Raw genomic sequence first — 14,464 nt, 5'->3', positions numbered from 1 at the left:
TAGCTGTAAGAAGGCATAATAATTTTGCTCGCATATGCATCTGTCTGCAAGACAAATTCAGTGAGGAAATGATTTGATGCCAACATTTTGTGCTAATAATTTGAGGATTTGTTCGTGAATCGCCGATCAATTTGACTACAAATTACATTTTCTATTATGCAAGCATTTAATGCCGATGTGATCGATGTCTCGTCTCAGTCGTGTCTTGTCCGGATGGAAGAGGTCGAGTTGGAAGTGTCGTTTGTGTCTCGACTTGACGAGGCGGAACGTGACGTGTCAGGGAGTCGGCTCGGGGACTGCGGCGGCTTGTTTCGCCAGCAACGGGGGAAGTCCTACCCGGTCAGACTGAAACGACCCGCGAAACGGCGCGAGGTTGACGTGGCCCGCCGCGGTGCCTCACGCAATAGGCCGGCCAGAGACCACATCGACCCTTCGGTCGTCTCGAGAATGAATGGGTTGAACTAGAGAGCCAGCCCTGACGCAGACTAACACGCGAGTTAAGTCACGGGGAAGTTTACGAAGCAATTATTCGTCGAAATCTGAAGCCAATTCCGAATACAGGAATCTGGTTCGATTTGATCGAGTTGGGCTCGGCGGCGACTCGAGTCTTAAAATTAGATCTAAACTATCATTACTTTTTGATTTATCCGACTCTGACCAACGAGGGTAATAATGACGATAAGACTTGGGTTGATGTCAGCTGCCCCAGATAATGCCTCGGTTGACCTGACATGACGTCTCGATTGACCTGACACCACCCGGTCAAACGGATCGGAACGTCGACCGAGGCACATTAAACATCCTGCTCGGGCTCGATCCTTCACGCCACGCCAACACCAGTGTCAGACGCTACCAGGAGTACGAGCCTACCCCCTGCAAGCGGGCGCATTAGGAAACAGTAAGTTTCCCTATAAATACCCTCGCATTCTAAATGGGAAGGAGAAAGAATAAGAGCAGACACCACTCGTCTAAAGAAAAGAATCCCCCACAATCACCCACTTACTTGATCGTCGAAGGGGTCAGGCCGAGCGCCCCGACCCGACCTTTGTGCAGGTGCGAAGCTGAAGGTCCCCACTGAACGCATAGGCGAGGAGCTCTTGTCCGGAGGGAATAGCGACCCCGTTTCAATTGGAGCACCATGATCGGCCACCTCAGCAGTCGGGAGGAGCGTCCCAGGAAGACCCCCGTCATCCGGACTCGAACCAAGCCACGTCGGTCCCGAGGCCATGGCTTAAGATTGTTTACACTAACATTTTTTGGCGCTAGGAGGGTCGGAATGTCGAGGGATCACCCGATTAGCTCAGACAAACCTACGGTTGAGGGGTCACATTCGATTGGAGCTTTAGGGGAACATCCCCCGCACGGAGATCTTCATGACGAACACCCTACCATGACCTCACAGCGCACCCGGGCTAGTCGCCGCCTGAAGGTGCCCCAACCAACCCGTCGCCCGTGTCGTCCGAAACCTTTCTGGACCTCGCTCATCAAGTCCGAGCTCTGACGGGTATGATGCAAACCATTATCTCGCTCGTTTCTCATCTGGCGCACCCGCTTGCGATCCAACCACTACGGCAACAGGAGCCGCCCGTTCAGGCCCACATGCCACTTCCGGAGCTCCCCACTTTGCCTCGGGTCCGATTGGCCCCACTCGGGGATTGAGTGATGGAAAACCCGAGCGGTCGCCCGGAACCCGAGGCATTATCTTCGGATTCAACAGACTCCCTGCCAGCCTAGCTATGCTTTGTTAGTCAGCAGCTCGACGAAGTGGAGAAGGAGGTTCGCAGGTCAAAGGGAGAGCTCGGGGAGGACGCACACCAAGGGTCTCCGTTCACGCCCGAGTTACAAGATCAAACGATTCCCCCGAACTTCCAGCTCCCCTCTTTGGACGCATATAACGGCTCCACCAACCCAACGGACCACGTAGCCGCTTTCCGTGCCCAAATGGCGTTGTACGGAACCTCTAACGCTTTGATGTGCAGGGCGTTTCCCACGACTCTGAGGGGGCCAGCCTGCACATGGTACAGCGGTCTAAAGACCGGGACGATCGCCTCCTTTAATCAGCTCATCGAAGACTTCGAGCTTAACTTCTTGGCCTACGCCCGACCGAAGCTGTCTGTTGCACTGCTCCTCAGACTCAACCAAAGGGAGGACGAGCCCCTCTCCCATTTTGTGAATCGCTTTACAACACAAATCCGAGGGTTGTCGGACGCTCATTCCTCTCTGTTAGTGCAGGCGTTTATGACAGGCCTGTGACATTCCAGATTCTTCTGGTCCCTCATGGAGCGACCCCCCACCACAGTACCAGATATGCTCCAGCGGGCTAACCAGTACATCGCGGCGGAGGCCTGGGTGGTTGTGAGGAGGTAGATACTGAGCCTTCGCTCAGAAGTCAAGCACCCGATGTAGTCCTCGTAAAAGGAATCTAGGCCCTGCCTCAGTCTCTTCTGAGCGAAGGCTCAATATCTACCTGACTGCCTCCCGGCTCGCAGTTAGCTCTGACCTAACCCCCTTTTGTATCTACACGGCTCGGGCATAGACTGCCCGAGTCCACCTCAGCGCGACCTGCCCGCCTGAGCCGTGTCCCTCAGCCGCAGTCTACCTAAGTCCGCCCCTGCGCCGTGCTCCTCGACCGCATGTTGCCCGAGACCACGCCTGCATGGCCTGCCCGCCTGAGTCGTGCTCCTCGACTGCATGTCGCCCGAGACCACGCCTGCGCGACTTGCCCGCCTGAGTCATACCCCTCAGCCACAGCCCGCCTGCGCCGTGCTCCTCGGCTATGTGTCGCCCGAGACCACGCCTGCGCGGCCTACCCACCTGAGCCATACCCCTCGGCCACAGCCCGCCTACGTCATGCTCCTCGGCTACATGTCGCCTGAGACCACGCCTGCGCGGCCTGCCCGCCTGCGCTGTGCTCCTCGGCCGGATGTTGCCCGAGACCACACCTACGCGGCCTGCCCGCTTGAGCCATATCCCTCGGCCGCAGCCCGCCTGCGTTGTGCTCCTCGGCTACGTGTCACCCGAGAACACGCCTGCGTGGCCTGCCCGCTTGCGCCGTGCTCCTCAGCCGCATGTTGCCCGAGATCACGCCTGCGCGGCCTGCCCGCCTGAGCCATACCCCTCGGCCACAGCCCGCCTACGTCGTGCTCCTCGACCGCATGTTGCCCGAGACCATGCTTGCGCGACCTGCCCGTATGAGCCATATCCCTCGGCTGCAGCCCACCTGCGCCGTGCTCCTCGGCTACGTGTCGCTCGAGACCACGCCCGCGCGACTTGCCCGCCTGCGCCGTGCTCCTCGACCGCATGTTGCCCGAGACCACGCCTGCGCGGCCTGCCCGCCTGAGCCATATCCCTCGGCCGCAGCCTGCCTGCGTCGTGCTCCTCGGATACGTGTCACCCGAGACCACGCTTGCGCGGGTTGCCCACCTGAGCCATACCCCTCGGCCACATCCCGCTTGTGCCGTGCTCCTCAGCCGCATGTTGCCCGAGACCACGCCTGCACGGGCAAGCCCTCGGCCACAGCTCGCATGCGCCGTGCTCCTCGATTGCGTGTTGACTGAGACCCCGCTTGCGTGGCCTGCCCGCTTGAGTCGTGCTCCTCGGCGGCATGTTGCCCGAGACCACGCCCGCGCGGCCTACCTGCCTGAGTCGTGCTCCTCGGCTCCATGCTGCCCGAGACCACTACCTCTGCGCGGCCAGCCTGCCTAAGTCGTGCTCCTCGGCTCCATGCCGCCCAAGACCACTACCTTTGTGCGGCCTGCCCGCCTAAGTCGTGCTCCTCGGCTCCATGCCGCCCGAGACCACAACCTCTGCGTGGCCTGCCCGCCTGAGTCGTGCTCCTCGGCTCCATGCTCCCCGAGACCACTACCTTTGCATGGTCCGGGTGGCCTGAGTCATGCCCCTCGGCTACGAGTCGCCCGAGACCACAACCTCTGCTTGACGGAGCTGTGCTCCTCGGCTGCACACTACCCGAGGTCACCGCTGCACATCCAACCCTTCTTAGTGCTAAACTTCACGATTCCCACACCCCTGGCAATGGACCGGCAAACGCCCGGCTGGGACAGTTTCTCAAAGCCGAAGCCATGCCTCGGACCCCCCTTTACAACAACCAACGCATAGCTTCCTTCGGGGGGGGGGGGGGGGGAATATGATGAGGGTAATAATGGCGATAAGACTCGGGTTGATGTCAGCTGCCCCGGATGACGGCTCGGTTGACCTGACACCACTTGGTCAAACGGATCGGAACGCCGACCGAGGCACATTAAACATCCTGCTTAGGCTCGGTCCTTCATGCCACGCCAAGACCAGTGTCAGACGCTACTAGGAGTACGAACCTGCCCCCTGTAAGCGGGCGCATCAGGAAACAGTAAACTTCCCTATAAATACCCTCGCATTCTAAACGGGAAGGAGAAGGAAGAAGAGCATACACCACTGGTCTAAAGAAAAGAATCCCCATAACCACCCACTGACTTGATCGTCGGAGGGGTTGGGTCGAGCACCCCGACCTAACCTTTCTGCAGGTGTGAAGTTGAAGGTCCCCACTGAACGCATAGGCGAGGAGCTCTTATCCGGAGGGAATAGCGACCCCGTCCCAATCGGAGCACTATGATCGACCACTTCAGTGGTAGGGAGGAGCATCCCAGGAAGACCCCCGTCATCCGGACCCGAACCAAGCCGCGTCGGTCCCGAGGCCACGGCTTAAGATTATTTACACTAACAACCAATTATTTGGTTCAACCAAATTAGAACTCTGATTTAGAGTGGTTAAGTGAATAGTATTTATTCCAATGTGGTCAGAGCCTATTGAATTGAACTTAATCGAGTTGATCAATAAGCATGTACGCATTGTAAAACTAAAGATTTTGCTAAATTTAATGCATATGAATAATTGAGCATATTCATCGTATGAATCATTGAGTCATCATTATAATGGATTTAATTTATGATAAATACTCTTAACAGTAGAAAATCATCCAAATTTATAATAGTTGCTCTCTTGAACAATAATGATCAATATAAGTGTCAACGAGACAAACGAAAGCGATAGAGTGATATTTTCTATTTACATGAGAAACCCCTATTAGGAGCTCATGAATTATTTATATTCTTTTTATTATTATTTAAAAATAAACTTATCAAAAGTTAATTAAAAATATTAAATTAAATAAAAAAATAGTATTTATAAAAATTATGCATGATAAGAATATTCGAATTACTGATATTATTTTATTTGATAAGTTGACTCAATTTAATATGATTTGAATCGATCCACTTAATATTAGGTCTATATACTGATCGGATGACGATGCATCCACTTATCTTCATTCTATAATATAATAAAAAATATTTCTCTATTTGTGATAAATCCCTCCATATAATTTTACTGTCATCATTGACATATCTAATGATCAATATTTATAATAATAAATAATTTTTAATTATTTTTTATCTAATATATTTCTTAATTTATATGGAAAAAATATTTGAGATGAGCTGAGCAAAAGACAGTTTGTTTGATGTCTCTTGAGGCTGCATGTTTATGCCTTATAAGCCATTTGGTACTATATTCTCGCTCGTACTCGCTTCTGATAAATAAATAAATAAATAAATAATGTGTGCATTGTCTCAAAGTTTAGTGAGTCCCATTAGGAAAGCTCGGGATGATGCCTTACGACGCTGTTCCGTGCATATCGAGCGGCAATCGCACAATTGTACCATCTCATCACTCGGAGGATCGATCGTCATACCAAATTCGCGTACGATTGATTCTCACACAACAGTATAAAAGTCCCTAATCGACATATGACCAGAGGGGGAAAAAAGAAGAGAAAAATGCGATTACTAACTTAATATACGAGGGGCCACAGTCGAGAACCCCCTGATGAGGGCTTTTGTGTAGGAGCTTGGCCACACTCGGAGGCACGACCGTCTCGATCGAGAGACGCATCGCCAGAAGACGGTGTCATTGTCTTGACCTCCTGATACAGTCGACCTCAGCACTTCTGCCAACCAACCAGAGACACTTTCCCAAAAGACGATGTCGACAGCCCGACCATCAACCCAACCAGCTCCAACACTTCTTTCGACCGATCGGGAACTCTGGACATCAATCCGTGGACCAAGCCGTACCAACTCATCGACGACGACGTATTTCACCAACAAATCACATGATGATTAGACACCATCATAATTATTTATATTTAAGTGGTTGAATTTTATAAAAATAAATAAATAATTTATTGTTTAAGGTATAAATAATTTTGCCAAAAATAAATATAGACAACGCCAGATGCGGGGTTAAAGTGGGGTCCGCCACGGTTCTGAAGCAGGTAAGGACTCACATGCGTGGCTTCGGGTGATGGGCTCATGGCAAATTCGATACAATGGCCGATCAGCGATCTAATGGATCCATCTTTTCGGATCCGTGATCTGGTCCGGTTCTCAAACCCGTTATCTGTTTCGCCCGATTCGCTTGGATGGCGTCACAAAATATCCCCACCAACCACACAGACTGCTCGAGGCCGCGCCGCCTGCCGTCAAGTGCGAGGTTTTCATCGGCTCCCTCGCGAAGGTAAAACCCTAGAAAAAGCTCGCTCCGATCCCCGAGCCCCGTGTTGGTGATGGCTTCCATGGCGTTATCCGCCGCCGCCGCCGCCGATCTATCATCTGGCCGTTCCTATGGGGTTGCGACTTGGACGCACCCCCGCCGATCCCAGAATGGCCTTTCTCTCTCTGTTCTGTCTGTGGTTAGTGCTTCAAGATCTCACTCGGGGGTTTTTTTCTTTGTCTGGCCACCCTAAATAGCTGGGATCTTTCGACTTATCGCTTAGTTTTATAGTCAGACGTAGTTTTGATGTTGGGATACCTGCGATCCGACACTAAATCGCATTTAACAAGTATAGAATTGTTTAATGTTTTCGTTGTGCCGGCAAATATGACATCAGATGCACTTCTATTAGGTCGATGCCACTTTGATTACTAGTGTAAAATCAAATAATGTAATCCTCTTTACCTGCTTCAATGAGGATTTGTTTATATTTATTTGATTTTAGTTTTTCTTCATGGATATCGAATAGGTTTGATGATGTATAGAAGATTCTGTCTATACTATTAAACTTGAGTCTATATCATTGAACTTGGGTTTTGTAAGCAGAAGTGCAAATTGGTTGAGCCATTGAGGTCCAACAATGGCAATCCTCCAGGCTTGCAATTCCTCTATGATCGGACGATGCCAAGTGCTGTAACGATGCCGATCATGCAAGGCATTAGCTCAAAGTATGATACAAGACTGCGTATTTTTTCAGGCACGGCCAATCCCTCACTTGCTCAGGTGAATTGAGTACTAATTTCTTTGATTTAATTGAGTTAATCAAGTTTGGAGGAGCTCTAAATTGTCTGACAGGACTGGAGCCACTAAAAAAAGGTCTTTTCCAGGCCCTTCTGAAAGTTTCAGATTATTTCGACTCTTTATTATGGTTTTAATGCTGGTATGCTGTCATGTATCATTATTCTAACATTTTCTATTGCATCCCAGATCACATACAATTGACCAAAAATCAGTCAATTCTGCTTTCTGATCAAGTTTAGTTAATTCAAACTGTCTGCAAAAATTGGACTGGTATTATATGTACTGTTATTTGTAGGTTAGATCATACCGGAATTTAACAATACCACGAAATATGGAATAAACTTTTAGTCATCCATTGATATAAACTGAAGTTGCATTTGGTGATGCAGTTCCCACAATATTGGATTTGGTTATCCAAACCTTATTGCATTATTAGACACTCTCTGAAGTTATATAAGAAATCATGTTGCTACGATGCCCACTGAAAAATCTAGAGAGAGATTACTTTTATTTTGAAGACTTTGCTTTGCTTTTGATACTTTACCATGTTCAGATGTAAGTGAAAATGATGCTTGTGATTCTGCTAAAACTCAAAATTTGAGGTTTGTTGATGGTTAGGCTACTCTTGGTGTCAAAGGTGTTCATAGCTTTGAGTTTTCTCAATGTTACTCTTAGCATTTGAATGTGTTTAGACCTCACCTAATCACTTGAGTCTATATGTGTTATGTCAAGTCATGACCTCTATGGTTGTTGGCCAGAGTATGATTAAGGTCTGACTAGGAACAAGATTAGTCTTCTCATAGCCCTTTAAACCGGAATTGATTAATCTTAGGTGATAATTAGTTGGCCGACTGCTATTCTAAATGAGAGTCAATGGAAGTATTAAGTTGTTCGTTATCAGATATCATGAATTGCATGTGATATATCTTAACATTACAGCAGCTGCTGTTGTGGCCTCCTTAATTTTTTTTTCTTCTTTTTGCTTAGTTAACAGAAAGTTTAGCTTAATCAGAACATTAGGTGGTAAAGATGATCTTTTAAATTTCTATTCTTGTTCTCTTAAAATATTGCTGCAATTTGTGTCGAAGATATTCCATGGGTTTCTTATGTATGGATTTGGTTATTTTGGAACTTGTTTCTTGACTCATTTCTATCCATTTCTGTTTTATTTCTAGAAGTTGATGATAATGCTTTCTTTTCTTTTTAGGAAATTGCTAGCTACTTAGGCCTGGAACTTGGGAAGATAAAGATAAAGCGATTTGCAGATGGTGAAATTTATGTTCAGTTACAAGAGAGTGTTAGAGGGTGTGATGTTTATCTAGTGCAACCAACCTGTCCTCCAGCAAATGAAAATCTTATGGAACTTTTGGTAATGATTGATGCCTGTCGCAGAGCTTCTGCCAAAAACATTACTGCAGTTATACCTTATTTTGGTTATGCTAGGGCAGACAGAAAGGTAAGACCAGTTTTCAATAAGAGAAATATCATTGTCCCATGTAATTATTTTATTTCAGCATATGCTTAGTTGATTTCTGTAGAAATCCTTTTATCCTTTTGATTTAATTGTTTTCTCAGACTCAAGGACGTGAATCTATTGCCGCCAAGCTTGTTGCTAACTTAATCACAGAAGCAGGTGCGAACCGTGTGATTGCATGTGATCTGCATTCAGGACAGTCCATGGGATACTTTGATATTCCAGTTGATCATGTATATGGTCAGGTAGTTCATCTTTACCATGTTCAATTTCAAAATAATATTTATCTTGGTTTTTTATTTAAACTTAGTTCATATGCTATTTTTTTTCCTTATGCATTGGCTTGGTTAGCATGTTTCTCCTAGCTGATTGTGTATGTTTTGTTTGTTTTAACATGTCTAGCCTGTGATACTTGATTACCTGGCCAGCAAGACCATTTGTTCAAATGACCTGGTAGTGGTCTCACCAGACGTTGGAGGTGTTGCCAGAGCACGTGCCTTTGCAAAAAAGTTATCTGATGCACCTTTAGCCATTGTTGATAAAAGGCGTCATGGGCATAATGTTGCTGAGGTAAATTAACATGGTTTTTTCAATTGATTTACTATCAACAAATTCAATATTGTTTCGCATCAATTTTAGAGCAGCTTTCATATTAATATTTGTTGTTCGGGCTTCTCTCTATTGTGTGAAACTTTGTAGTCTGTGTTGAATAGTTCTACATACGAATATCAGATAGCAGATTATTACTCACTTCAAGACAAGTATTCTTGACAACTTTTTCTTTTTGAGAATTGCAAGTACTAAATTATTCAGAAAGTTCTTGACGTATTGATTCACATTTCCATCAGACTTTTGGTATTCTTTAGTAGCTGACACCATATCACATCTGGTGTGGCTGAGTTTCATGTGTAAATATTCTGTTAGCAGTAACTTCGGGTAATCTCCGCAAAGAGTAAACATGTAAGGGGAAATTTGGGATTAAAATTGATTTTCTTTATAATTAATGATTGTTATTTGTTGGAGATGTGTGAGGTATATGATCGGAGGAGTGACCTAAGGCCCCAAGGAGAAAGGGAGTGGTAGCTGTGGATAAACTGCAGTAGTCTTCCAGCCCTTGTGTGCACCTGCTTGCAGCTGGACTGCAGGAAGTCTGACCTGGTCAGACCCCAGTCCAGATATTATATTAAATCAGGAGGTGGATTAGCCCAATCCATAGCAGAGATTGGGACACAAACTAGAACCTATCCTGCAGACCTCAAACCAGAACTGGCCGGCCCAGTCCAAACCATACAGTAGATCATATTTGATTTTAAGCTGCCCAAGTGTATATGTCTGGGCTTGTAGGTGTGGACTCAAGTTAGGAGCCTGACCAATTCATATGGTTTTTAGCATCAGGTTCAGACTCTTGTAAGCCAGCTCACCAGGGGTTGGCCTGCACCTGCTTGCAGCCAGACTGCAGGAAGTCTGATCCGGGCCAGAGCCCAGTCCAGATATTAGAATGAATTGCGAGGTGATTAGCCCAATCCATACCACAGATCGGGCTGCAAACTAGTACCTAACCTGCAGACCTCAAACCAGACCTGGCCAACTCAGCCCAAACCACACAGTATATCATATTTGATTTGAAGTTGCCCAAGTGTATATGTTTGGGCTTATAGGAGTGGAGTCAAGTTAGGGCCTGATCAATTCATATGGTTTAGCATCAGGTTCGGACCCAGCTGTACTTTATCTCAAAACATTTTGATGGATCATACGGTTAAGAATATGTTTGTGAGGTTCAGGGTGAGGCTTTATATGCTGTATGCCTAAATTGTCACATGCATCGATACTCCAGAACCTTGTCCTCATGATTGTATTTATTTGGCTAATTAAATATGTTGTTGCTATTGTGAAGGTAATGAATTTGATTGGTGATGTTAAAGGAAAGGTAGCTGTGATGATGGATGATATGATAGATACTGCCGGTAAGCCATTTCTTATTGTTTTGAAACATCATTGCTGCTGCTGCTGTCATTGATATTATATCTAGTTCTTGGAAAGTCTATTGTTGGGTCTGCAAATTGCATCATGGACTTTTTGGAACAAGTTGACATGGCGGATCTCACATATCCACTTCAGTTGTTTGTTGCAAGTTTTATCTGCTAATTTTTTGTTTGTGCCACTCTCATTAATGACTATCAGTACTTGCACTTTGATGCTCTTTGAGTTTTAATTTTATTCAGATTGTTATAATATATGTTGATGTTCAAATTAGTACTTCAATGAATTTAGGTACCATAGCAAAAGGTGCAGCTTTATTGCATCAAGAAGGAGCAAGAGAAGTCTATGCTTGCAGCACACATGCTGTTTTTAGGTATCTTCCTATCCTTATCTTTGAGCAACACTATTTTTTAGATTCAGAAATTGTTCTTGAAGAATACTGCCGAGAGCAGTACTTGAAGAATAATGTTGATATTTGTAAGACAATTATTCTTAGATGTCTCCCTCTTAAATTAGTTATGCACCACTTACCTTGACAATAATGGTAGTTCAGCCAGGTTTGTAAATACAAGAGATAAGAGTTGCAGAGTTGAAGGAACATTCCAAAGAATTTGGAGAAGTATCACATGTCATCCAACTTCTGTATTAACATTTGGTTTGAATGGAAGCACATTGTAGACCATGGAAATTTTGTCAGAATTTTATGCCTATTCATTTGAGAATGACATCTGGATGATAAATATCACGTGGTCCATTCAAACAAATTGAAATAGAGAAGGGAAAAGGAGAAGAGGTTTAATTAGAAATGAAAGGTTGATAAGCACACCTAGTCCACTGATAGTGTTCCCACAATATAACAAATCCAAGGAAGGGTATATCTGGTGAAAATACTAGAAAAGGGAAAAGGAGAAGTGGTTTACTTCCTGTAAAAGAAGAAAACAGTTGATAAGCATGCCTATTCCACTGGTAGTGTTCCCACAGTATAACAAACCCATGGAAGGTTATTTCTGGTATACAAAAGTTCCAGACATTTGAGAGGTATATGGTGTAATGTTTGTTTCTAAGGCCAATAAAAACTTGGTCAGAAATGATGAGGGCAGAGACAAGATGCTATGACTTAAAACAAATATGCTACAACCTATAGAGCTAAGCAACATGGGCCATGAAACTTATCTCAAATTGCTGATGTGAAGCTCTTGTTGTGTGTTGTTGTGCTTGTCACAGAGGTTCCATCATTTTCAGATTAATTATAAAAACTAATAATGTCATTTCTTTATAGGAAAACATAGTATTTACAATCATGGTAAGAGCAGATTAAATTTTAAGTATTTGCTAGTGGCAATTTTGGTTCGACTCTTATGCTCCTGCTGATCAGGGCCAGAAATAATCCTTCTACGTAAAGTACATGAGCCTCAGTGCCATCCTGAGGTTGCTTCTTTACAACCTGGGTGTTAATGTTTTGAGTGATGCAAACTGGGGTAAAACTGCATGAAATGATCCTATCCTGATTCTGCATTGGCAGGCCTTGAAACTTATCTCAAATTGCTGATGTGAAGCTCTTGTTGTGTGTTGTTGTGCTTGTCACAGAGGTTCCATCATTTTCAGATTAATTATAAAAACTAATAATGTCATTTCTTTATAGGAAAACATAGTATTTACAATCATGGTAAGAGCAGATTAAATTTTAAGTATTTGCTAGTGGCAATTTTGGTTCGACTCTTATGCTCCTGCTGATCAGGGCCAGAAATAATCCTTCTACGTAAAGTACATGAGCCTCAGTGCCATCGTGAGGTTGCTTCTTTACAACCTGGGTGTTAATGTTTTGAGTGATGCAAACTGGGGTAAAACTGCATGAAATGATCCTATCCTGATTCTGCATTGGCAGGCCTTGAATATGGTCCTTGCTATGTTATTAAAAAGTCCTCATAAGATGTTGGATATATATTGGAACCGAAGCCAGTTGATTGGTCCTATGGTGGTCTATATTCTACAGATTGGTAGTATATGATGTGATGGAGTCATGGAACTTCACAGTTTGTTGACATTTACTGTCACATTGTCTGTGACAAAGGTGTTTTTCTCTTCTCTTGTAATTTCTTATGGTAGGCTCTCTTTTAATCATTATTTTTTAGTCTTCATCCTTTCATTATTATTCAGCATTTAGTTTGTTTATTCTGGTTGAATTTTTATATTATTTTAATATTCATGCAGCCCTCCTGCAATTGAAAGGCTATCTAGTGGTCTATTTCAGGAAGTTATTGTCACCAACACTATCCCTGTGTTGGAACAAAGAAATTTTCCTCAGTTGACTGTTCTTTCAGTGGCAAACCTTTTAGGCGAGACAATTTGGCGTGTTCATGATGACTGCTCTGTAAGTAGCAACTTTACATGATCTGATAGATTGTCTACTAATCAACTTAGCAGGCAATTTGATGGCGTTTAAATTTTGTTTTCCTTGCCTTCTGCTACTCTAATCTTCCCCTTGCATTTGGCTTCAATTAATTATTAGACAAGGTTGTATGTCATTTACTGCTTCCAATTTATCCCATTACGTCCACTTGTTTTCTCTAGCTTCATAACAATTCTTGTCTAGAGACTATAACATATTCAAATCCACTGTTTTAATTCTGATAGTAGCTTCATGTTGCACTTTACTGGCAGGTTGGCTATGAACCCTATTCTAGTCTGGACATTGACTGATCTCATTGGAAGGTAAGAGGATTTTGAGCAGTAGTCATGGTTTTCTTGATACTGATGCTTCTGCTCAATCATAATCTGTTCCCGTTATCATTGCTTGGTATCTGTTGGAGTCAAAACACAATCTATACAAACGATCAGGCTTCCTTTATCTATGTGATGATCCAGGGCTGCTGCTAACCTCTAGCTGAATAGCTGGAAATAAGTTTTCTTGCGAGATTTTCCAGGTATATGATTCTGGAAATGGTTCAAGACTTGTCTGCTATGACTTGTTTTCATGTTATGCAATGCAAGAACATGCAGGAGCTCCATCCAAGTTGTAAATGTTCGGTGATTGACCTGACCTGGTTTTGATATGATTGGAACTAATCGAAGTGCTTTATGATTGAAAGAAAATTTTGTCACCTCAGAGAGATGGTGTTCGGATATTTCATCTGCTTCTTCCATCTATAGTTATATTCTGCGCATATGTGAATGGTTAGAAGGGGTTAACGAGAGAGTATCTTTAGATAATTATTAGAGGGGTACGAATGGAAGTTTACTTGACTTATAAATAGCTCTACTTCACCATATCAAATCACATATACTTACTATCTTTGGTCTTGTCATGTGAATCAAAATCCGGCCTCAAGCCTTTCAAATTCCTCATAAAAAGACAACCTGACCGCTCCTTCAAAAAATCCACTAGAGATGGCATGTAAGATGGTGTCTCTATCTACACTAATAAAACCCCACAATGTAGTCCAACTCTACCACACCGCACTCCCTCCAAGGAAAAAGCTGGCAATGCTTGGCCGGCTCCCGTCCTCTGTATATATATATATATATATATATACATACATACATATGTATATATATATATATATATATATATATATATATATATATATATATATATGTGTGTGTGTGTGTGTGTGTATATACGTATATATATATATACATATATACATATATACACACACATATAT

The 14,464-nt window shown here is 44.3% G+C and overlaps 1 protein-coding gene across 1 annotated transcript; it reads left to right on the top strand.

The window, feature by feature from the left end:
• The first annotated feature begins 6,506 nt into the window (after positions 1-6,506).
• Positions 6,507-13,905, top strand: LOC135627865 (ribose-phosphate pyrophosphokinase 1). The gene is made up of 9 exons (XM_065134251.1): positions 6,507-6,743; positions 7,151-7,327; positions 8,553-8,801; positions 8,921-9,064; positions 9,222-9,389; positions 10,714-10,783; positions 11,091-11,172; positions 13,011-13,170; positions 13,461-13,905. Exons 1-9 carry the CDS (start codon positions 6,618-6,620, stop codon positions 13,497-13,499), a joined length of 1,215 nt encoding a protein of 404 aa, XP_064990323.1. The 5' UTR covers positions 6,507-6,617; the 3' UTR covers positions 13,500-13,905.
• Positions 13,906-14,464: the final 559 nt, after the last annotated feature.

This window comes from Musa acuminata, chromosome BXJ2-11 (genome assembly GCF_036884655.1).
Source record: "Musa acuminata AAA Group cultivar baxijiao chromosome BXJ2-11, Cavendish_Baxijiao_AAA, whole genome shotgun sequence".
NCBI classification, from domain to species: domain Eukaryota; kingdom Viridiplantae; phylum Streptophyta; class Magnoliopsida; order Zingiberales; family Musaceae; genus Musa; species Musa acuminata.
This window is presented reverse-complemented; position numbering and strand designations above follow the sequence as displayed.

Coding starts and splice junctions, on each gene's coding strand:
- LOC135627865 (XM_065134251.1), top strand. CDS start 6,618: ATGGCTTCCATGGCGTTATCCGCCGCCGCCGCCGCCGATCTATCATCT. Junction 8,802..8,920: donor ATGCTAGGGCAGACAGAAAG/GTAAGACCAGTT, acceptor TTGTTTTCTCAG/ACTCAAGGACGTGAATCTAT. Junction 9,065..9,221: donor TTGATCATGTATATGGTCAG/GTAGTTCATCTT, acceptor TAACATGTCTAG/CCTGTGATACTTGATTACCT.